The sequence below is a fragment of the Puma concolor genome, chromosome B1, assembly GCF_028749965.1.
Source record: "Puma concolor isolate L17-30 chromosome B1, mPumCon1.1.hap2, whole genome shotgun sequence".
Taxonomy (NCBI): Eukaryota; Metazoa; Chordata; class Mammalia; order Carnivora; family Felidae; genus Puma; species Puma concolor.
In genome coordinates this window covers 17,412,173-17,435,942 of record NC_141670.1, presented here as the reverse complement: position 1 = coordinate 17,435,942, position 23,770 = coordinate 17,412,173, and the positions used below count along the sequence as shown (strand labels likewise).

The following is a 23,770-nucleotide window of genomic DNA, read 5'->3' as shown; positions in this document are numbered from 1 at the left end:
ACCCCCTCTCCTTCTGGTAACCATTAGTTTGTTCTCTATAATTAAGAGTCTGTTTCTCAGTTTACCTCTCTCTCTCATATTTTTTCCCTTTGCTCATTTGTTTTGGGTCTTAAATTCCACATGTGTGAAATCATATGGTATTTGTCTTTCTCTGCCTGACTTTATTTCATTTACCATTATACCTTCTAGCCCCTTTCATGTTGCAAATGGCAAGATTTCATTACTTTTTTTCATGGCTAATATTCCATTATATATATATATTATATATTATTATATATTATATTAATATATATGTTATATATATATTATATATATATATATATATGCATATTCCACTTCTTTATCCATTTATCAGTGCCCATTTATGGGCACTTGCACTATTTCCATGCTTTGTTTATTGTAAATAATGTTGCTATTAACATAGGGGTGCATGCATCCCTTTGAATCAGTGTTTTTGTATTTGGGGGGTAAATATCCAGTGGTGCAATTGTTATAGTTTTAACTTTTTAAGGAATCTCCACACTGTTTTGCACAGTGGCCTCACCAGTTTGCAGTCCCACCAAGAGTGCACGTGTTCCTTTTTCTCCACATCCTCAATGACACCTGTTGTTTCTTGGTTGTTGATCTTAGCCATTCTGGCAGGGGTGAGGTGGTGGCTCATTGTACTTTTGATTTCCATTTCCCTGATGGTAAGATATGATGGGCATCTTTTCATGTTGGCCATCTGAGACGTCTTCTTTGGAGGAACGTCTGTTCATGCCTTCTGCGCATCTTTTAATTGGATTTTTAGACTTTGGGTGTTGAGTTCTTTATATATTTTGGATACTAACCCTTTATCAGATATGTCGTTTGCCAAGTATCTTCTCCCGTTCTGTAGGTTGCCTTTTAGTTTTGTTGATGGTTTCCTTTGCTGTGCAAAGCTTTTCATTTTGATGGAGTTCCAATAGTTTATTTTTGCTTCTACGTCCCCTGCCTCAGAAGACACGACTAGAAAAATGTTATTATGGCTGATGTCAAAGAGGTTATTGCCTGTGTTCTAGGATTTTTATGGTTTCAAGTCTCACATTTAGGGCTTTAATCCATTTTGAATTTATTTTTGTGTATAATAAAGTGGTCCAGTTTCGTTCATTTGCTTGTTGCTGTCCAGTTTTCCCCACGCTATTTGTTTGGAGAATGTCCTTCTCCCATTGGATATTCTTTCCTGCTTTATTGAAAATTAATCAACCATTGGGGCGCCTGGGTGGCTCAGTCGGTTAAGCGACCGACTTCAGCTCAGGTCATGATCTCACAGTCTGTGAGTTCGAGCCCCGCGTCGGGCTCTGTGCTGATAGCTCAGAGCCTGGAGCCTGCTTCAGATTCTGTGTCTCCCTCTCTCTCTGACCCTCCCTCGTTCATGCTCTGTCTCTGTCTCAAAAATAAATATGCATTAAAAAAAAATTAAAAAAAAAAGAAAATTAATCAACCATATAATTGTGGATTAATTTCTGGGCTTTCTATACTGCTCTATTGATCTACGTGTCTATTTTTGTGCTAGCACCGTAAAGTTTTTATTACTCCAGCTTTATAATATAACCTATAATCTAGAAATTTGATGCGTCTGGCTTTTTCTTTTTCGAGATTGCTTTGGCTATTCAGGATCTTTTGCAGCTCCATACAAATTTTAGGCTTCTTTGTTCCAGCTATGTGAAAAATGCTGCTAGTGTTTTGATAGGGATTGCGTTAAATGTGCAGATTGCTTTGGATAGTATAGACATTTTAACAGTATTCGTTCTTCCCATCTGTGAGCATGGAATGTCTACCTATTTCTCTCTGTTATCTTCAGTCTTTTTGATCAGTGTTTTAGAGTTTTCAGAGTACAGGTCTTTCACAACTTTGGTTAGATGTATTCCCCAGGTATCATCGTTTTGGGTGAAATTGTACATGGAATTGTTTTCTTAATTTCTCTTTCTGCTGCTTCATTCTGAATGTACAGAAATGCAACCAGTTTCCGTACAGTGCTTTTGTATCTAGCAGTTTTTTATTGGAGTCTTTAGGTTTTCTATACAGAGCATCATGTCATTTGGAAATAGGGAAAGTTTTACTTCCTTCTTAACAGTTTTGATTCCTTTTATTTATTTTTGTTGTCTGATTGCTGTGGCTAAGACATCTAATACTATGCTGAATAAAAGTGGTGAGAGTATATAGCCCTGTCTTGTTCCTGACCATAGAGGAAAAGCTCTGTTTTTCCCCATTCGGAATGAGTTAGTTGTGGGTTCTTCATAGCCGGACTTTAACTATCTTGAGGTATGTTCCCTCTAAACCTATTTTGTTGAGTTTGTTTTTTTTTTTTTTTTTAAATCATGAATCGATGTTTTACTTTGTCGAATGCTTTTTTTTCTACATCGATTGAAAGGCTCATGTGGTTTTTACCCTTTCTCCTATTGATGTGATGTGTCTTGTTTGATTTGCAAATGTTGAACCACACTTCCAGCCCTAAAGTAAATTCCACTTGATCATGGTGAATGATTTTTTAAATGTATTTTGGATTCGGTTTGCTAGTATTTTACTGAGAAGTTTTGAATCAATGTTCACCATAGATATTGGCCTGTAATTCTCTTTTTTATTGGTGTCTTCATCTGGTTTTGGTTCAAGGTAAGGCTGGCCTCATAGAATGAATTTGCAAGTTTTCCTTCTTTTCTATTTTTTGAAGTAGTTTAAAAAAATAGGTATTAATTCCTCTTTAAATGTTTGGCAGAATTCACCTGTGAAGTCATCTGCTCCTGGACTTTTGTTTGTGGGGAGTTTTTTGATTAGACTCAATTTCTTCACTGGTTATCAGTCTTTTCAAATTTTCTATTTCCTCCTGTTTCAGTTTTGTGAGTTTTTACATTCCTAGGAATTCATTTCTTGCATGTTGTCCAATTTGTTCTGATACAGTTTTTCATAATGTTCTCTTATGATTTTATTTCTGTGGTGTTATTTCCCTTTTCTCAGATGTGATTTTATTTATATGAGTATTTGAGTACTTTCTCTTTTTTTTTTCTTGAGAAGTCTGGCTAGAGGTTTATGAATTTTACTGATTTTTTTTCAAAGAACCACCTTTTGGTTTCATTGATTTTTTTTTTTTTTTTTTTTTTAGTTTCTATATCATTGATTTCTGCTCTAACCTTTATTATTTCCTTCTGTCTGCTGTTTTTAGGTTTTGCTCATTTCTAACCCCTTTTTTCTAGTTCCTTTAGGTTTAAGGTTAGGTTGTGTATTTGAGATTTTTCTTGCTGCTTGTGGTGAGTTTGTATTGCTATAAACTTCTTAGAACCACATATGTTCTATCCCAGAGGTTTTGGACTGTTGTGTTTTTATTTTCATTTGTTTTTATGTATTTCATTATTTGGCTTTGATTTCCTGGTTGACCCACTCGTTTAGTAGCATGTTATTTAACCTCCATGTATTTGTGGTCTACTCAGACTGTCTTCTTATAGTTAACTACTAGTTTCATAGCTTTGTGGTCAGAAGAGAGGCATAGTATGACTTTGATCTTCTTGAATTTGGTGAGGCTGGTTTTGTGCCCTAACACGTGATCCATTCTGGAGAATGCTCCATGTGCACATGTGCACTTGGAATGTGTATTCTGCGGTTTTAGGATGGAATATTCTGAAATTATCTGTTAAATCCATCTGTTCCAGTGTGTCATTCAAACCCATTGTTTCCTTGTTGATGCTCTGTGTACATAAACTGTCCATTGATGTAAGTGGGGTGTTAAAGTCCCTATTATTGTATTACTATCGATTAGTTCCTGTATGTTTGTCATTAACTGTTTCATGTATTCAGGTGCTTCTATGTTGGGTGTATAAATATTTACAATTGTGGGGCATCTGGGTGGCTCAGTCAGTTAAGCATTTGACTCTTGAGTTTCGTTCACATTATGATCTCACAAGTTTGTGAGACTGTGCCCCATGTTGGGCTCTGTGCCTACAGAGCAGAGCCTGCTTGGGATCCTCTCTCTTCTTCTTTCTATGCCCCTCCCCCACTTATGCTCTCTCTCAAAAATAAACATTAAAAAATAAATATTTACAATTGTTTAATATTCTTGTTGAAGATATATATTATATTAGATTAGATTAGATTAGATTATAGTGTTCTTATTTTCTATTACAGTCTTTGTTTTAAAGCCCATTTTGTCTAATGTAAGTATTGCTACTCCGGCTTTCTTTAAGTCTAAAATGATTCTTTTATAGGAAGCACATAAATATTGGGTTGTTTTTAAATCCATTCTGTCACTCTGTCTTTTGATGGGAGTGGTTAGTCCATTTAAATTCAACGTAATTATTGATAGACATGTATTTATTGCCATTTTATTACTTGTTTTTAGTTGTTTCTGAAGATTTTCTCTGATCCTTTCCTCTATTTCTTTCACGTTTTGTGGATTTTGGTTAGTTATATATTTGGATTCCTTTCTCTTTATTCTTTGCATATTTATTAGTGGATTTTAATATACGGTTACCATTAAGTTTGTATACAACCTCTTTTGCATGTAACAGTCTATATTAAGCCAATGGTCATTTAAGTTTGAACCTTTTATTTTCTCCTTTCCTCCCCACATTTTAGGTATATGTTATTGTTGGTGCCTTGACTGATTTTTTACATAAATATTCATTTTTACTGCTTTTATGTTTCCTACCTTTATATTGCCACATTGGGCCTCTCTGTTCCATTCAAAAAGTCCTCTTTACTGTTTCCCGTAGGGCTAGTTTAGTGGTCACGAACTCCTTTAGTCTTTGCCTGGGAAACTCTTTATCTCTCCTTCTATTCTAAACTATAGCCTTCCTGGGTAGAGTATTCTTGGCTGCAGATTTTTCCCATTCAGCATTTTGCATGTATCACGGTACTCCCTTCAGACTTGCTAAGTTTCTGTTGAAAAATCTCCAGCTAGCCTTATGGGTTTTCTCTTGTTAGTTAAGGGCTTCCTTTGTCTTTCTGCTTTTAAAACTTATTATCATTCTATTTTGTAAATTTAATTATAATAAGCCTTGGTGCCTGCTTCTGTTGATTTTGATGGGAGTTCTCTGTGCCTGCTGAATGTGGATGTCTCCAGATTAGGGAAGTTTCCTTCCCCGGATTAGGGAAGTTTACAGGTACTGTTTCTTCAAATAAACTCTCTGCCTCATCTTTCTCTCTTCTTCTGGGACTCCTAAAACATGAATGTTATTATGTTTCATGGAGTCACTGAGTTTTCCAAGTCTGTACTTAGTTTGTGTAATTCTTTTTCTCTCTTCCATTTAGCTTGATTACTTTCCATTACTGTGTCTTCTAGGTCATTAACTTGTTTTTCTGCTTCTTCCATCCTGCTATTCATTCCATCAGGCATGTTTCTCATTGCATTTATTAAGTCCTTTATCCCTGCTATGATATTCCTTATCTCTGTGTTAAGGGTCTCACTCACGTCTTCCCCTCTTTTCTCAAGTTCTCCCTCCCCCATGCATGCTCTTTCTCTCACAAAAATAAATAAATAAATAGAAAGAAAACCAAAGGTGGAGGCATCACAATCCTAGACTTTAGCCTGTACTACAAAGCTATAATCATCAAGACAGTGTGGTATTGGCACAAAACAGACACATAGACCAATGGAATAGGATAGAGACTCCAGAATTGGACCCACAAATGTTTGACAGAGCATTTGACAGAGCAACTAATCTTTGACAGAGCAGGAAAGAGTATCCAATGGAAAAAAGATAGTTCTTTAGCAAATGGTGCTGGGAGAACCGGACAGCAACATGCAGAAGAATGAAACTGGACCACTTTTTTACACCACACACAAAAATAAATTGAAAATGGATGAGACCTAAATGTGAGATGGGAAACCACTCAGATGCAGCAACTTCTTACTCAACATGCCTCCAAAGGCAAGGAAAAAAAGACAAAAAGAACTACTGGGACTTCATCAAGCTAGAAAGCTTCTGCACAGCAAAGGAAACACTCAACAAAACTAAAAGGCAACTGACGGAATGGGGGAAGATATTTACAAATGACGTATCAGATAAAGGGTTAGTATCTAAAATCTATTCAGAACTTACCAAACTCAACACCTGAAAAACAAATAATCCAGTGAAGAAATGGGCAGAAGACATGAACAGACATTTTTCTAAAGAAGACATCCAGATGGCTAACAGACACATGAAAAGATGCTCAACATCACTCATTGTCAGGGGAATACAAATCAAAACCACAATGAGATACCACCTCACACCTGTCAGAATGGCTAAAATTAAAAATTCAGGAAACAGATGCTGGCAAGGATGTGGAGAAAGGGAAACCCTCTTGCACTGTTGGTGGGAATGCAAACTGATGCAGCCACTCTGGAAACCAGGGTGGAGTTTCCTCAAAAAATTAAAAATAGAATTGCTCTACAACCCAGCAATAACACTACTAGGAATTTATCTAAAGGATACAAGAGTGCTGATTCATAGGGACACATGTATCCCTGTTTATAGCAGGGCTATCAACAATAGCCAAATCATGGAAAGAGCCCAGATGTCTATCAACAGATGAATGGGTAAAGAAGTGGTTATATATATATCATATATATATATATATGATATATTATATATGTGTATATATATCATATAGATATATGATATATATAATACATATTATATATATGTGTATATATATATCATATATATAATATATATCATATATATCATATATATTATATATATGTTATATATATATGTGTAATATATATAATATATATATACATACACACACACAATGGAGTACTTCTCATCAATGAAAAAGGATGAAATCTTGCCATTTGCAACAACGTGGATGGAACTGGAGGGTATTATGCTAAGTGCAATAAGTCAGTCAGAGAAAGACAGATATCATATGTTTTCACTCATATGTGGAATTGAGAAACTTAACAGAAGTCCATGGGGGAAGGGAAGGGGAAAAAATAGTTACTAACAGGGAAACGAACCATAAGAGACTCTTACATACAGAGAACAAACTGAGGGTTGATGGAGGAGAGAGGGGTAAATGGGTGATGGGCATGGAGGAGGGCACTTGTTGGGATGAGCATTGGGTGTTGTACGTAAGTGGCGAATCACGGGAATCTACTCCCGAAGCCAAGAGCACACTGTATACACTGTATGTTAGCTAACTTGACAATATTATATTAAAAAAAATATTCACAATTGTTCTTTTCATTGAAGATTATGTTATAATTATATAGTGTTCTTCTTTTTCTCTTCTTACAGTCTTTGTTTTAAAACCTGTTTTGTCTAATGTAAGTAGTGCTCCTCCGGTAAATATCCTTATGATCAGTGCTTTAAATTCTCTATCAGGCATCTTCCTTATATTTGTTTCACTTAGATCTCAGGTTGTGCCCTTGTCCTGTTCATCCATTTGGGATAAACTTCTCTGTTTCCTCATTTTGTCTGCCTCTCCGTGCCTATTTCTCTGTTAAAAAAAAAAAAAAGTCAGCTGTGTCTTCTCTTTCGAAAGTAGTGACTTTATGAAGAAGAGGTCCTCGAGTGCCCTGCAGTGCAGCGTCCCCTGTTCACCAGAACCTGGCACTTCAGGAGAGTGTCCCGTGTGTGTTGTTTATGCCCGGCTGCTGCGTCTGAGTCACTTTTCCTTTCCGTGCAGTCGTCCGCACAGACTCTCTGCCAGTTGCTGGTTTTGTCTGCTTTGTGTGGTATTAGCGGGACCCAGGCAGGCCAGCTCCGAGGGTGCCTGTCTGCAGGGACCTTGAGAACGGGGCACTGGTGGGAGCGAAATCCACGTTGGGCCACTAGTCCTAGGCCAGATCTTCTGCAGCGCTGTGGTGGCTGGGGGCTGTTTGTCGAGCACACAGCTGGGCCCGGGGCAGGGAGGCAGCTGTGCACCCAGCGTCTGGGCAGGGGGTGCCGCCAGGCACGCAGCAGTGGCGGGGGGGGGGGGGGGGGGGGGGCACGGGCACAGCTTTCGCCAAATTTGCCCTGAGGCCTGTGCTGAGGTACACGTGTGTGTGCAACCCTGCCCCCTTCAGGTGGCCCCATGTTTATGCCGGGAAGCGGCATAAACACACTCCCAAACCATTACCAACAGCCTTGTGTAAACGGCTGTGTGTACGTTGCCTCTCCACACAGGCTGTGTCTCTTTAAGGGCAGCCACTTGGCCATCCCTGGTGCCTGGGTGGCCCAGTGCTGAGTCAGCTGACTCTTAAAGCTCCAGGCTCCAAGTCCCACTGGTTTTACAAACTCAAGTCAGCCTGCCCTTTGGCTCTTATAGGCAAACCGTATGGGGATTAGTTTTCCCCGTGTGAGCTCCCTGGTGCAAGGGCCCGTTTCTCTGCCCTCTCCATGCAGGTGGCTCCCTCCCTCCCGCAGCCAGCCCCTCTCCACCTTTCTGCCCTTCCCAACCTTTCAGATGCAGCTTCCTCTCTACATGTAGTTGCGGAGTCTGCCCTTCCAGTCTTCAGGTCGCTCTCCAGGTCACTAACTTGGATGCGGATGATGTCTAGCTGTCAACGTGGGACAGGGTGAGCTCAGGGCCCTTCTACTCTGCCATCTACCCAGGCTCCCCGCTGACATGGGTAGTTTGTGTTTAGCTTATACATGAAAGGCCGAATCAATGGGACTGTAATGTGGATATTTACATATTACAAACATCTCCCTAAACCACCCTTCTGGGAAAAGAGTAATGAGATCTAGAAAATGAGGAGAGCTCTTGGCAGGATTTCACATTTTTAAAAATTGAAAACTGTACTACAGCTCGAGGGTTAGGTCACTTTATGGTATGCGGAAGTTTTCTTAGTCTCTTTTACTACATATATTACTGTATGGTAACAGAACAGTCAAGACACTCCATCGATCAACTCAAGTTTACAGTGTTAAAGAGTCACCACCAAGGTAAGGAGTAGGACCGGGAAAACAGTGAGATGCAGACAGAGCGTCCAAGAGCCAGGGAGGCAAGTGGGGTCAAGGAAGCAAGACAGCGAAAATCTAAGGTGTGATCAGGTATCACATGCATTGTATGTTACACTCTTCACACAGGGTAGTATATGGACGGTTTACGTGGACAGGGTATTAGATGTCAGGACCATAAGGAGGAGGAGGGCTGAGTGAAGGCTCATTAAGAATGCCCCTGATGACTGGAGAGAAGTTTCAGCAACGCGGTGTGGGTAGAATCCAGATGTTACAGGAAGGTGAGTTGAAAGCAGGTGGGAAGACAAGAGAGGGGATACCTTTGAGGGGAGAGGAAAGGGCTGGTAGCCAGAAGGATAAAAGGAGGCTTATGTGTCCAGGAAGAGCCCTACAAGACGGCAGGGATTGGGAGAGGAGTCCTTGCCGGGAGAGAGGCCACCTTAGCCAGGGCTTTCTGACTGGGGAGGAACTTTCTGTGAAGCACAACACGTGGTTTTCATCACGGTGGAAGAGAAGGAATAAATATTTATCCAAAGCCAAATGTGCTCTATGTGCTCTCTCAACTCCTCACTGTGGTCACTGTTACCCTGATTTATTACATATTAGGAGCCCGAGGCTCCGGGAAGCTGTGACTTACCCGAGGGTGGTTAGCAGGTGTCATAGCCAGGATCTGAATGCAGATGTTTTTGTTTCTAAACTTACGGTCCACGCTGCCTCCAATAATCTGAAAAGACAAGTCTTTCAAATATAGTCCTTTGAAATCTAAGAATGTAAGGCACTGCCTGTGAGCTTTGATATGCAAAATAGATAGCTTCTTCTTTAAGCCGGACTTCTTAGATCTGAGTCTATGGGATTTGCTGCGTAAAACAAATGAAAAATGTTTTCAAGAGTAGCCAACGTATACTTTTTCGCTCTTTAAACTGGTCTATCTCTTTGATGTTAGGCACAATTCAGGCACAGCCAGGGTTTTATATTTTGAATTATGAACAATAACTCAGGGGGTCTCTAATCTTGCTTTCCAAGTCCAACTCCAGGCTAATACTGGCCTGTTGAGAAAACCAACATCCTGGCAAATAAGAGCCAAAAAAAAAAAAAAAAAAAAAAAAAAAAAGGAACTAATTTCTACCTTTGCATGAGTGAGGTTTAGCGACTTAAGGGTACCTTTGTTCACCCAGAAAACTGTTCCCGATCATGTGCTACGTGCCAGGCACTGTGCAGTCACAGTCCTGGACCTCAAGAGGTCTTTAGAGGGAGACAGACTTCTATGCACATGACTGGGGCATGTACTGGTTTGATGTTGGAAACGTGTACACATAACAAGGATGAAAGGATTGAAAAGCAGTACCAGGGCATCTGGGTGGCTCAGTCCGTTAAGCATCTGACTCTTGATTTCGGCTCAGGTCATGATCTCATGGTTAGTGAACTGGAGCCCTACGTCGGGCTCCGTGCTGATGGTGTGGAGCCTGCTCTGGAGGCTCTCCCTCTTTCTCCACCTCTTCCCTGCTCAGGAGGATGCATGTTCTCTCTCAAAATAAATCAACTTAAAAAAAATAAGCAAACCCAAAAAGCATTTAAACTCTGGACCCTCTACCCAATATGGCTGGTTGGTTTGCTTGTGTAAGATAGCCTAGTAAGTAGTTTTTCTTTTTTTTTTTTTATCTTAGAAGTGGGTGACTTGTGTAGAAAACTACCTAACTGCATCACAGAGCTGAACGTCTGTCTATCTCAGGTTGCCTAGAAACAGAACCTGACAGGGAGCTGGCATGTTCGCTGCTCCTGCTTTGTTGAGGGAGTGCTCTCGGGAGAGACCTGTGGTGGGTGAGGGACTCTGACGAGGGCAGGGAGAGGCAAGCAAGGAAAGGATCTCAGGTCCAGCGGAGACCTGGCCTGATCTGAGAAGTTGAGGCCTCCGGGTGTAAATCCAACCACAGAGTTGTAGCCATTGAAGGTGAAGGGGCTGGCCTTTTGTACCCCATTGTCAATTGGTCATCCATTGTCTACTCAACTGAGGGCAACTCTCTGGAGAAGGGTGTAGCTGCAACTAAATGGAAGCACCCAACCTTCATCAAAAGTCCAGGGATAAGTGCACCTACCAGCCTGGCAGAGGGACTTGAAAAAGGGGACTTGGAAAAGATATCGGCAACATCTACTCCAAGGCCGGTGACATAGAGAAGAGGTAACAACCAACCCAGAGACCAGCCTGCCATAGTAATGGGCTCCCCCCGCCAGCATTTTGAAGAGGGTCCACATAAGCAAATGAATTCTCCGCAGGTTACACCATTGCACAGATTTAATTGTTACCAAATTAGGACCAAGATAGCTAGAGTAGCACCATGTTGATGAGGACAAACTCAAGGCCCAAACTTTATACAGTGTTAGGGAGAGAGATTTCTTGCCTGCCAGGTGACTCAAACTTTCCTCCTTAAAGTTCCCCACATTGGCATTCCAGCCTCAGTTGGGATGCTTGGTTTTCCTTTGGCTTTGATCACAGGGTGTGGCAAAACCAAGGCACTGCAGGGGAGCTCCTGCGTTGCAGACACACACACATCACTGCTCCTACTGTGTGGTAACAACCCAGTTTTCCCTTGAAAATCAGGATTAATCACCCCCTTCGGGACGGTCTATTGATTCCCTGGGAGGAGGAGCCCAAAGCAGCCAGGTGGCAGTCTCAACTTCCAGTTTGGGGAAACCAATGTTATGTCTCTTGGTGGAACATTCTTCTCTTGGGAGCTAAGACTTGAGAACAGAACCTACAGTTGTGAGGGCAGGAAGCAAACGTTCTGAGAGGGTATCACTAGGATAATTAGGTGAAGAAAAATGACCATTTCCACCCTTGATTTTCTGATCCATGAATCCAGTCACTGATTTGGAACACACACTACACCCTGGGGGACACCCTAGGCTCATCCAGCTGGTGCTGGAACTAAACCTTCACAAGGCATTCTACTGCAATGCCTTGCTTCATTTGCTGTAAATTGAGTTCCTCCATCAGAAGCAGTGTTTTTACCATAAACAAAGACAAAGGCATCTTGTAAGTCTATGAATGTCAGCTTGGTGGAAGAATTAAGGGTACGAAAGGCAAATCCAGATCCAGAATATGCTTCTATTCCACTGTGAACAAAGTACTTCCCCTCTGATGATGGCAGTGGTCCAATGAAATCAATCTACCGCTATTGTCTGGCTGATATTCTTGGGGAATGGTGCCATATCAGTGTTGGTCTCTGCTGTTGACAGGTTGCTGACACACCAGGTCAGCAGTGGCTATAACCAGGTCATTTTAATGAGTAGTACTCTGTGTTGCTGGGCCCATTAATAACTTCTGTTTCCGGTGCATAACTTTGTGAGCCTAGTGGTCAGGGACAGTGGTGGCTGAACGAAGATCAATGTACACAGGTTGTGTCATTAAGATCCTCTTCTAGACAAAAGAAAGCCTGAATAGCCATACTTATATCAGACAATCTAGACTTTACCATAAAGACTGTAATAAGAGATGAAGAAGGGCATTATATTGTAACTAAGGGGTCTATCCCTTAATCATAATTAAGGGGTCTATCCAGCCATAAGACCTAACAATTGTAAACATTTATGTGCCAAATGTGAAAGCACTCAAATATATAAATCAATTAATCACAAACAAAAAGAAACTCATTGATAATAATACCATGACAGTAGGAGACTTCAACACCCCACTTACAGCAATAGACAGATCATCTAAACAGAAAATCAACAAGGAAACAATGGCTTTGAATGACACACTGGACCAGATGGACTTAACAGATACATTCAGAACATTTCATCCTAAAGCAGCAAAACATACATTCTTCTCCAATGCACATGGAACGCTGTCCAGATTAGATCACATACTCGGACACAAATCAGCTGTCATCAAGTACAAAAAGATAGAGATCATACCGTGCCTATTTTCAGACCATAATGTTATGACACTCAAAATCAACCACAAGAAAACATTTGGAAAGATAACAAATAGTTGGAGACTAAAGAACATCCTACTAAAGAATGAATGGGCTAACCAAGAAGTTAAAGAGGAAATTAAAAAGTACACGGAAGCCAACGAAAATGATAACACCATAGCCCAAAACCTTTGGGACGCAGCAAAAGCAGTCCTAAGAGTGAAGTATGTAGCAATCCAGGCCTACCTAAAGAAGGAAGAAAGGTCTCAGATACACAACCTAACCTTACACCTTAAAGAACTGGAAAAAGAACAGCAAGTAAAACCCAAAACCAGCTGAAGTCAGGAAATAATAGAGATTAGAGCAGAAATCAATGCTATTGAAACCAAACAAAAAAAAAAAAAAATCACCCAAAAAACAGATCAATGAAACCAGGAGCTGGTTCTTTGAAAGAATTAACAATTGATAAACGACTAGCCAGTATGATCAAAAAGAAAAAGGAGAGGACCCAAATAAATAAAATCAAGAATGAAAGAGAAGAGATCACAACCACAACAGCAGAAATACAAACAATAATAAAAGAATATTATGAGAAATTATACGCTAATAAAATGGGCAATCTGGAAGAAATGGACAAATTCCTAGAAACATATAAACTACCAAAACTGAAACAGGAAGAAATAGAAAATTTGAACAGACCCATAACTAGTAAAGAAATGGAATTAGTAATCAAAAATCTGCCAAAAAACAAGAGTCTAGGGCCAGATGGCTTTCCAGGGGAATTCTATCAAACATTTAAGGAAGAGTTAACACCTATTCTCTTGAAGCTGTTCCAAAAAATAGAAACAGAAGGAAAACTTCCAAACTCTTTTTATGAAGCCAACATTACCTTCATTCCAAAACAAGATGAAGACCTCACTAAAAAGGAGAACTATAGGCCAATTTTCCTGATGAATATGGATGCAAAAATCCTCAACAAAATATTAGACAACTGGATCCAACAATACATTAAAAGAATTATTCAAAAATTATCCCACAAGCAAGTGGGATTTATACCTGGATGCAGGGCTGGTTCAGTGTCCACAAAACAATCAATGTGATTCATCACATCAATAAAAGAAAGGACAAGAACCACATGATCCTCTCAACAGATGCACAGAAAGCATTTGACAAAATATAGCATCGTTTCTTGATAAAAAACCCTCAAGAAAGAAGGGATAGAAGGATCATACCTCAAGATCATAAAAGCCATATATCAAAGACCCACTGCTAATATCATCCTCAATGGAGAAAAACTGAGAGCTTTCCCCCTAAGGTCAGGAACAAGATACGGATGTCCACTCTCACCACTGGTATTCAACATAGTATTGGGAGTCTTGGCCTCTGCAATCAGACAACACAAAGAAATAAAAGGCACCCAAATTACTCTTCACAGATGACATGATCTCTATATGGGAAACCTAGAAGATTTCACCAAAAAAACCTGCTAGAACTGATCCATGAATTCAGCAAAGTTGCAGGATACAAAACCAATACACAGAAATCAGTTGCATTCCTATATGCCAATAATGAAGCAACAAAAAGTGATATCAAGGAATCGATCCCATTTTCAATTGCACCAAAAACCATAAAATACCTAGGAATAAATCTAACCAAAGAGGTGAAAAATCTATAATTTAAAACTATAGAAATCTTATGAAAGAAATTGAAGAAGACACAAAAAAATGGGAAAATATTCTCTGCTCCTGGATAGGAAGAACAAGTATTGTTACAATGTCAATACTACCCAAAGCAGTCTACATATTCAATGCAATACCTATCAAAATAACACCAGCATTCTTCACAGAGCTAGAACAAACAATCCTAAAATTTGTCTGGAACCAGAAAAGACTGCTAATGGCCAAAGCAATCTTGATAAAGAAAACCAAAGCTGGAGTCATCACAATTCCAGACTTCAAGCTGTATTACAAAGCTGTAATCATCAAGACGGTATGGTACTGGCACAAGAACAGACACTCAGATCAATGGAACAGAATAGAGAACCCAGAAATGGACCCACAAACCTATGGCCAACTAATCTTTGACAAAGCAGGAAAGAATATTCAATGGAATAAACACAGTCTCTTCAGCAAGTGGTGCTGGGAAAATTGGACAGCGACATGCAGAAGAATGAACCTGGACCACTTTCTTACACCATACACAAAAAATAAACTCAAAATGGATGAAAGATCTAAATGTAAGACAGGAAGCCATCAAAATCCTAGAGGAAAAAACAGGCAAAAACCTCTTTGACCTTGGCCACAGAAACTTCTTACTCAACATGTCTCCAGAGGCAAGGGAAACAAAAGCAAAAATGAACTACTGGGACCTCATCAAAATAAAAAGCTTCTACACAGCGAAGGAAACAATCAGCAAAACTAAAAGGCAACCGACAGAATGGGAGAAGATATTTGCAAATGATATATTAGATAAAGGGTTAGTATGCCAAATCTATAGAGAATTTATCAATTTCAATACCCAAAAAACAAATAATCCAGGGAAGAAATGGGCAAAAGGCATGAATAGACACTTCTCCAAAGAAGACATCTGCATGGCCAACCAAGCCATGAAAAATGCTCCACATCACTCATCATCAGGGAAATACAAATTAAAGCCACAATGAGATACCACCTCATACCCGTCAGAATGGCTAACATGAACAACTCAGGCAACCACAGATGTTGGCAAGGATGCGGAGAAAGAGGATCTCTTTTGCACTGCTGGTGGGAATGCAAGCTGGTGCAGCCACTCTGGAAAACAGTATGGAGGTTCCTCAAAACATTAAAAGTAGATTCACCCTATGACCCAGCAATTGCACTAGTAGGTATTCATCCAAGGGATACAGGTGTGCTGTTTTGAAGGGGCACATGCACCCCAATGTTTATAGCAGCCCTATCGACAACAGCCAAAGCATGGAAAGAGCCCAAATGTTCATCGACGAATGAATGGATAAAGAAGGTGTGGTATACATATACAATGGAGTATTACTCAGCAATGAAAAAGAATGAAATCTTGCCATTTGCAACTACATGGATGGAACTAGAGGGTATTATGCTAAGTGAAATTAGTAGGTCAGAGAAAGACAAGTGTCTTATGACTTCACTCATTTGAGGACTTGAAGAGACAAAACAGATGAACATAAGGGAAGGGAAAGAAAAATAATATAAAAACAGGGAAGGGGACAAAACATGAGAGACTCTTAAATACGGAGAACAAAGAGAGGGTTCCTGGAGGGGTTGTGGGAGGCGGGATGGGCTTGGGTAAGGGGCATTAAGGAATCTACTCCTGAAATCATTGTTGCACTGTATGCTAACTAACTTGGACGTAAATTTAAAAAATAAATTAAAAAAAAAAAAGATCCTCTTCTGGCTAAAAACAAAAGAAAACCCCCCCAAAACAAAACAAAACAAAAAAAAAACAAAACAAACAAAATACCCCAGATCCTCTTCTGCTGAGATTGCTTTCTGGTGAGTTTTGTACGGGACACACGCATCTCCATACGCGTTGCCCGTTCTGAGAGGCCTGTGTTCCTACCCTTTCTCCGGCCTCCTGTGTTACCAGTTTTCTAAACCTGTTCCTTCCAGTCCTTGACCATCTCGCTATACCAGCAGCCACTGTCTATGAATCAGGGTGTGCGTGTGCCCGGGGCCATCTCTGTTTCCAGGCAAAATCAACAAGCAGTTTCAAGTTCTGTTCAAAGTTCTATTCACTGGGTATAGTTGGCCTGTAGTGCTGCAACATCCAGTTTGGGACAGGACCAGCATGTCACGAGAAACCATCAGTAAAGCATGCCAGGAGTTTTTTCCTTCCTTACTAACTGACCACGGGGGACTCCTCATGAGGCCATAGGTGGAGACTGTGAAAAAGGGGGCAATGTGGTAGGAAGGTGGGCCACGGGCATCTGTGACACTTGCTCATGAAATTTCCTTGTGCCCTCAATACATGCTTGGGCCAGATTTTGTGTACACCACTTCCGTTCTATACGGTGCAGGCCAACTTGATTGATTTTAGCGGGTCAGACAATACGTAGTCCATAAGAGATTTTTCAGATCACACGGTCACTTGGTCATCCGTGGTCAAGTTTTCAGACTTTGCTAATGCTGAGGAGCAAGCCAATGACTGTTTCTCTAAAGGGGAATTCTAGTCTGCAAAGGAAGGCATAGATTTGTCACAAAATGTTGAGTCTATGGTTATAAGTCACTCCTGTGTGCCCGGTAAGGGAGCCTTACATCTCCAGATCTACTACAAACAATTCAAACACCATTGGATCATATGAGTCCAATGGTAGAATAGCTTTCAGAGACTTTTCTTATTCTCAGCTCTACTCGAAACTGCCTGCTTTTTGGGTTACTCAGTAAATGGATTGGTGTAGCATGTCAAAATTAGGGGTCTGTGTGTGTGTGTGTGTGTGTGTGTATTTAGTGGTAGGAGGGTGATGCACCAACTCGTTTTTAACCTTGGAAGATGAACACAGGTGATATTTTAAATAACTCTTTTGCCACTGTATGCCATGAACTACCAGGGTCCCTCTTGCTCCCAGAAACAAGGTTTTTAATGCCTTTAAATCTAATGCCATTAGAGAATTAAATCCAGGCCACTAAGAAGCAACACAGAGAAACCCTCCTTAAAGTTTCTCGGTCTACTTCTAGTACCAAATTTTATATCAGTCAGGGTTCAATCAACTTGAGAAACAAAATGAGTAGAGCAATTATGGGAGCTGATTAAACAATTCAGTTGAAGCTGTTGCTTCTATGTCTGGTGCCAGGGCCTTGTATTAGCCAGGGTTCGTCAGAGAAACGGAGCCAACAGAATATATATATTCTAGTAGTATATTCAATGTATTCTATTCAGAGAATAATACGTTCTCTAAATAGCAGTATGACATAGGATATATACAATAAATAACAGAATAGTCTATTAGTATGCTAGTATAAATTCTATTTAGAATAGTATATTCTATTAGTTTATTAGTATATCTATTTTATTAATATATTATATATCCTATAACATTATATTGGCTTACTGTATTTATTACCAAGAACTGGCTCGCTTGACTGTGGAGGCTGAGAAGTTCCTCAGTCTACCATCTATAAGCTGGAGACCCAGGAGAGCTGGTGTAGTTCTGGTCTGAATCCCAAGACCCGAGAGCACCTTACTGTCATCCCATTCTACAGACTGAGAAGACTGACGTTCCAGCCTAAGGAGGCAGGCAGAGAGACTGAGTTTCCCTTTCCTTCAACTTTTCTGTGTTAGTCAGGCCCTTACTGGATTGGCTGACACCGGAGGACCTCTGCTTTACCTGGTCTGTTCATTCAAATGCTAATTTCCTCTGGAATCACCCTTCCAGACACACCCACAAGTGATGTTTAACCAGCTCCCTGAGCATCCTATGACCCTGGTCGTGCTGACACATCAAATTAACCTTCACGAGCCTAGAGTCTATAGATAAGGCACCTGAAAAGAAAAGATGGATGTCAAGAGGGAAAGCAAGGGCAAATGAGATCGTTGGAGGAAGGGCTGGAACCCAGGAGGACGGACTGAACTCTTGTCAGTCTCCCTTTCTCCAAGCCAGGCTGGAGCTCCGAGAAGGAGCAGGAGACGCTGTGGGCCCCCTGCATCAGCAGCCCTCACTGCAGGCCCGGGACAGGAGTGAGAGGGCCAGAGCCCCCACAGTGCCTGGGGCCGTATGCCCGCCTGGAAGCGCACAGAGGACTCGACTGCTGCTTCGCTTCCACCTTTTACCCCTCATGCAATGGTCTCTGCCAGGGAACAGAAAACCCTGAAGCTCTGCATGCAAATGCCCTTTCAGCTTAGTCCATATAAGATAGACCCACTCTGCATTTTGTGTCAAGACACAACTCTGCGCCAGGCCCTGTTGTAGGGGGAGAAAGATGCGTGAGATGGGTGCCACCCTCATGGACTTAACAGCTTGAGCTGTGGGAAGATGGTAAGAAGGAAAGTATTTCTAAATAGAAAGGCGATGACCCCTTGCTCTGGTCATTCCCAGAGGGAAGTCCCCGGACTCGTGCTGAAGGAGGCAGTTCAGCCAAGGCAACTCTTCAGCTGTCTGCTATCTGATCTTATTCACATCCGTGCCACATTTCACTTACAATTTAAGGTTTTATTCACCAGAATGATTGTTTGCTCAGCACTTTATAGTTTGCCTGTGTCTTTAATCATCGTGAGGCTGTTTGCGGTATCTTCTTGTTACCGGTACAGAGACCCGTAACTGCCTTCCCCTCATTCTGGTTCTAAGATGCTTTTTTAGAATTATGCCTAAAGAGGCTCTAAGCCAGGGCCTGCCTGGCCAGAGGGCCCATTACCCAACCCTCACCTACTTCTAGCCATAGGAACTCTCTTAGGGAAATGCACCAAGTGACATTAACAAATAAACAGCTCGTGGCAATCTTGCATTCATGGTATGACTTCTTCCGATTGAGTTCCCCGTTTCTCAGCTTTCCTCACCTCTAAAAAGTAGGAATTATCCTGCATGATCACTAGTGTTCCTCCCCATCTTAACATCCTCTGAGTCTACAGTTCCTCTGGGGCAAGGGCTGGACGTAAATCCAACAGAAGAGGAATTGCTAGCCGTTCACAGGACTTACTTGAAATTTCAGAATGTGTTGTTGTGCTGGTTGTACAGAGGGTTTGGTGTCTGCAAAAATGGAGAGATGGCGGTCTATCTGGACACACACAGGGCTGAGATGAAATAGGTGATCTTATAATGTGGATGATCATGATTAAGTTAATTACTCTTACCTTATCATTCTTCTCCCCAACACACACACCCTCTACGCACACATTGCAGATGTGATAAAGCTTCCAGCTGAGACACTATTAGCCATATCTACAAAGAGCCTGTGGCTTAATTGTTTTTTTCTCCCAACTCTGGTAAAATGGGATTAGTTCAAAGAAAACTAAAGAAATGACTTAATGTAACGACTTAAAAAAAAGAAGCCTAATTGCTGCAAACTACATGGGGCAGAGGATGAATGCTATGAAACAAACCTGTGACACAGTTTATGATCTCAGTTTTAGGCTCTTGAAAAATAAATCTATTTATGTCCATTTGTCATTATGACGTTTTAGGTAAAAATGTACTGCTTCGATGACAAGTTGTAGCTGAATTTCACATATTGTACATATTTTTAAAGTATTACCCACTTTGAGTTAAAAATTCATTAAAACATGCCCACGTTGGAATTTAAATATTTCACTGGCGATTGGAATTGTTCTGTGGGGAGAAATAAATTTGTTTTGATTGCTTTAATTTGGCCTCGTATAGCCAGCTTTTGAAGAAGTTGTATTTACAACAATTTATCTGAAATCCCTACTTAAATGGCAAATCCATGACTTTTTTTTTTTTTTTTTTCAGCCACAACTATCTTACTTCACTTCTTTGCAATTTTTGGAGGACTGTGAAATAAAATTAACCAGACAGGAACTTCCCCTACAAAGGTGATTTTATTTCAGGTATTGGGAGATGACAATTTAATATCTGCCATCAAGCATTTGAACAGAAGTCCCAAGTGGGTACTATTCTAGATGCATTTATGAGGTGGACACACTTTTAGGGTACTACAGTATGGAAATATAGCAAAGTTAAGTGCACAAGTATAATAAAATGCAAAACGTAAGGTCCCTCTGCCTGGAATGTTCCTCCCCACTTCTTTCATGCTCACTGCATTCCTTTTCTGTACGTATTGTACTTCTTTCTATCTTATTTTTCTAAGCTTAAGGATCATAGGATCGCTGTCTGTACATTTCCGTTTCTCCACCACCTATTAAATGCATTCGGTAAGGTTTTATTGAATGGAATTTATCATGAGTTAATCCAAATTAAATGTGGTATAAAAATGTGATTTAGAAGCCTTCAAAAGAGGACGGTTTTCCACATAGTTGGGCAAGTAAGTAAAGGCTTTGGGCATTTCTGTCGAAAATGGGTTTGGGAAGATGGGTACCATTTTAAAAACGGGAGAGAGGAGCCATTCAAGGCAGAAAGAAGGGTAAGAAACAAAGACAAAACGGGCCACCAAAGTAAAGAACATCCTTGCAGAGTATCTTCTAAAATTTGACTAGAGTTCCTTGTTTTTGGACTTTAAAATGTGTTGCGTTATTAACATAGAAAATATTTAGGGTTTAATTTTTAGACCTTAAGTTCTTTATGAAATCTACAAGTATTTCTACCTTCTCCTTTGGACTGAGGTGAGTGTTGTAGAATACCAACATTCGTGGAGCGCTTATCACGTGACAGATTCTGCTGGGTACTTGACATGGACTGTCTCAATTCACGCTCATCATCCCCTTATGAAGAAGGTACTATCGTTATCCCCATCTTAGAGAAGAGGAAGTTGACATCTGGTGAGATGATGATACTTGCCTCAGGGAGACAGCTAGCAAGGGGTGAAGTCAATCTTCTAACCCAGACAGTTGATGAAAGAACCCTTTTCCTCTTAACTGTTATACTATGGTCAAGGATTTATTGCTCCCCAAGAACAGGAGTTAGAGGCAGCCTTTGAGGGTGGCTGGAGACTTAGAGGGACAGAAAGCTCAGAACTTAGAGAAGTCACATGTCACTTGGGAAAATGTGGGACATGAGGTTTCTCAGGCCGTGTAGAATATTCCAGAACAAAATATGTAACACGAGTATACTGAACTCGAGATTTTTTTTTTTTTTTTTTTAATTACAAGAGAAACCAAATGGTTTGAAGAACATCAGTTTCTGACATGGAATATGCCTCGTTTTAGGGACGTGGGAATTTGTGAACAGCAGAACTGACTTGGCCAGGGCCATGGTGGGCTTACTTCCGGGTGAAGATGGCCTCCATTTCATTTATCATGCGGCAGCAGCTGTGATGCCCGGTTAGCTGAGTTGTAAGAAGAGCTCTGTGAGCAAACAGAACTGTGAAAGAAAACCCCTGCAATCCGCACAAGATCGGTAACAACCTGTGTTTTCTAAACCTTTCTCTTTTAGGAAATCTATTCGTGGTGAGCCTGGCGGTTGCGGACCTGGTGGTAGCCGTGTATCCATACCCCTTGGTGCTGATATCTATATTTAACAACGGGTGGAATCTGGGCCATCTGCACTGCCAAATTAGCGGGTTCCTGATGGGCTTGAGTGTCATTGGCTCAATATTCAATATCACTGGAATTGCCATCAACCGCTATTGCTACATCTGCCACAGCCTCAAGTACGACAAGCTGTACAGTAACAGGAATTCCCTCTGCTGCGTGTTCCTGATATGGATGCTGACCCTCGTGGCGATCGTGCCCAACCTGCGTACCGGCACCCTGCAGTACGACCCGAGGATCTACTCCTGCACGTTTACGCAGTCTGTCAGCTCAGCATACACAATCGCGGTAGTGGTCTTTCATTTCCTCGTTCCTATGACCGTAGTCATCTTCTGCTACCTGAGAATATGGATCCTGGTTCTTCGGGTCAGGCGGAGGGTGAAACCTGACAGTAAACCCAAAATGAAACCACAGGACTTCAGGAACTTTGTCACCATGTTTGTGGTTTTTGTACTTTTTGCCATTTGCTGGGCTCCTCTCAACTTTATTGGTCTTGCCGTGGCTTCAGACCCCGCCAGCATGGTACCCAGGATCCCAGAGTGGCTATTTGTGGCGAGTTACTATATGGCATATTTCAACAGCTGCCTCAATGCCATTATATATGGGCTCCTGAACCAAAATTTCAGGAAGGAATACAGAAGAATTATAGTCTCACTGTGTACAGCCAGAATGTTCTCTGTGTGTCGTTCTCATGATGCTGCAGATAGGGTTAAATGCAAACCCTCTCCGTTAGTGACCAACAAGAACCTAGTAAAAGTGGACTGTGTTTAAAACACAAAGCATTGCTGACAAGGTATACACACTTCTCAAGGTCTTACTCATTTTCGTGGTTGCCTCCCTCTTGACAGATGCCTAGAAGCACAAGGTAGTCGAGAAAACTTGCACTCTTAGGAGGTTGTCTCTAGTTTATGGGCTCTGTGGGTTCAGCCTTTTGAATTGGTCTCTAATTCTGCTTATGAAGAGAAATACAGAACCTAAGAGTTATATGTTAATTGGAGAACATGGTTCAGGGACAGAGGCGTGGGCGGGCAATGATTTTAAATAAAAATGCTAAATGTATTCACGTGGAGAAACAGTGTGCAAACTTTTATGGCAAATGAGCGTCATAAAGCATTTGCTTTTTTCCTCCACTTTTTGAAGATTTCTTGTAGGAAAACAAATGATGTGTCATAGTCATAAGCAAATGGAACAACAAGAGAGAAGTGGGATGACTGATTCATTACACAGCGACAGGCTGAAAATAAATCAGGGAATAACAACACATCAGCAACAAACCACAGCAAAGTCTTCACTTGGCATTGGTAGCAATGGGTGACTATAGTCATGATTCTAAATGCGGTCTCTTTCTCTCGAGTGTTGCATGTTCAACTAGATAAAGAATGAACTATACGACGGAGCTCTTTTCCAGATCTCAATAACCACAGTATTTGTTTTTTTTGTTTTTTTTTTTTTAATTTTTTTTTTTCAACGTTTATTTATTTTGGGGACAGAGAGAGACAGAGCATGAACGGGTGAGGAGCAGAGAGAGAGGGAGACACAGAATCGGAAACAGGCTCCAGGCTCTGAGCCATCAGCCCAGAGCCTGACGCGGGGCTCGAACTCACGGACCGCGAGATCGTGACCTGGCTGAAGTCGGACGCTTAACCGACTGCGCCACCCAGGCGCCCCAATAACCACAGTATTTGAAAGCAATAGCGAAATACAAAATTCTATTGGATTTTATTAGACATTGGCTTCTTATTTTGTCACTGAAGATTATTCATGTCACTGACAAATTGTTTTGAATTGATCTCTGTTAATTTATGAAGTCATTTAATGAGTTTAGTTAAAATGTACCAAGAATCAAAGAGCTATAGATCCTTA

The 23,770-nt window shown here is 40.9% G+C and overlaps 1 protein-coding gene across 1 annotated transcript in view; it reads left to right on the top strand.

Moving 5' to 3' along the window:
- The window catches only part of MTNR1A (melatonin receptor 1A), a 38,640-nt gene extending 15,710 nt beyond the window's left edge, over positions 1 to 22,930 (top strand). The window contains exon 2 of the mRNA XM_025932978.2: positions 21,810 to 22,930. Within this exon, the coding sequence (XP_025788763.2) occupies positions 21,810 to 22,678 (869 nt within the window). The 3' untranslated portion in view covers positions 22,679 to 22,930. The remainder of the gene's footprint in view (positions 1 to 21,809) is intronic.
- The last annotated feature ends 840 nt before the right edge of the window (positions 22,931 to 23,770 follow it).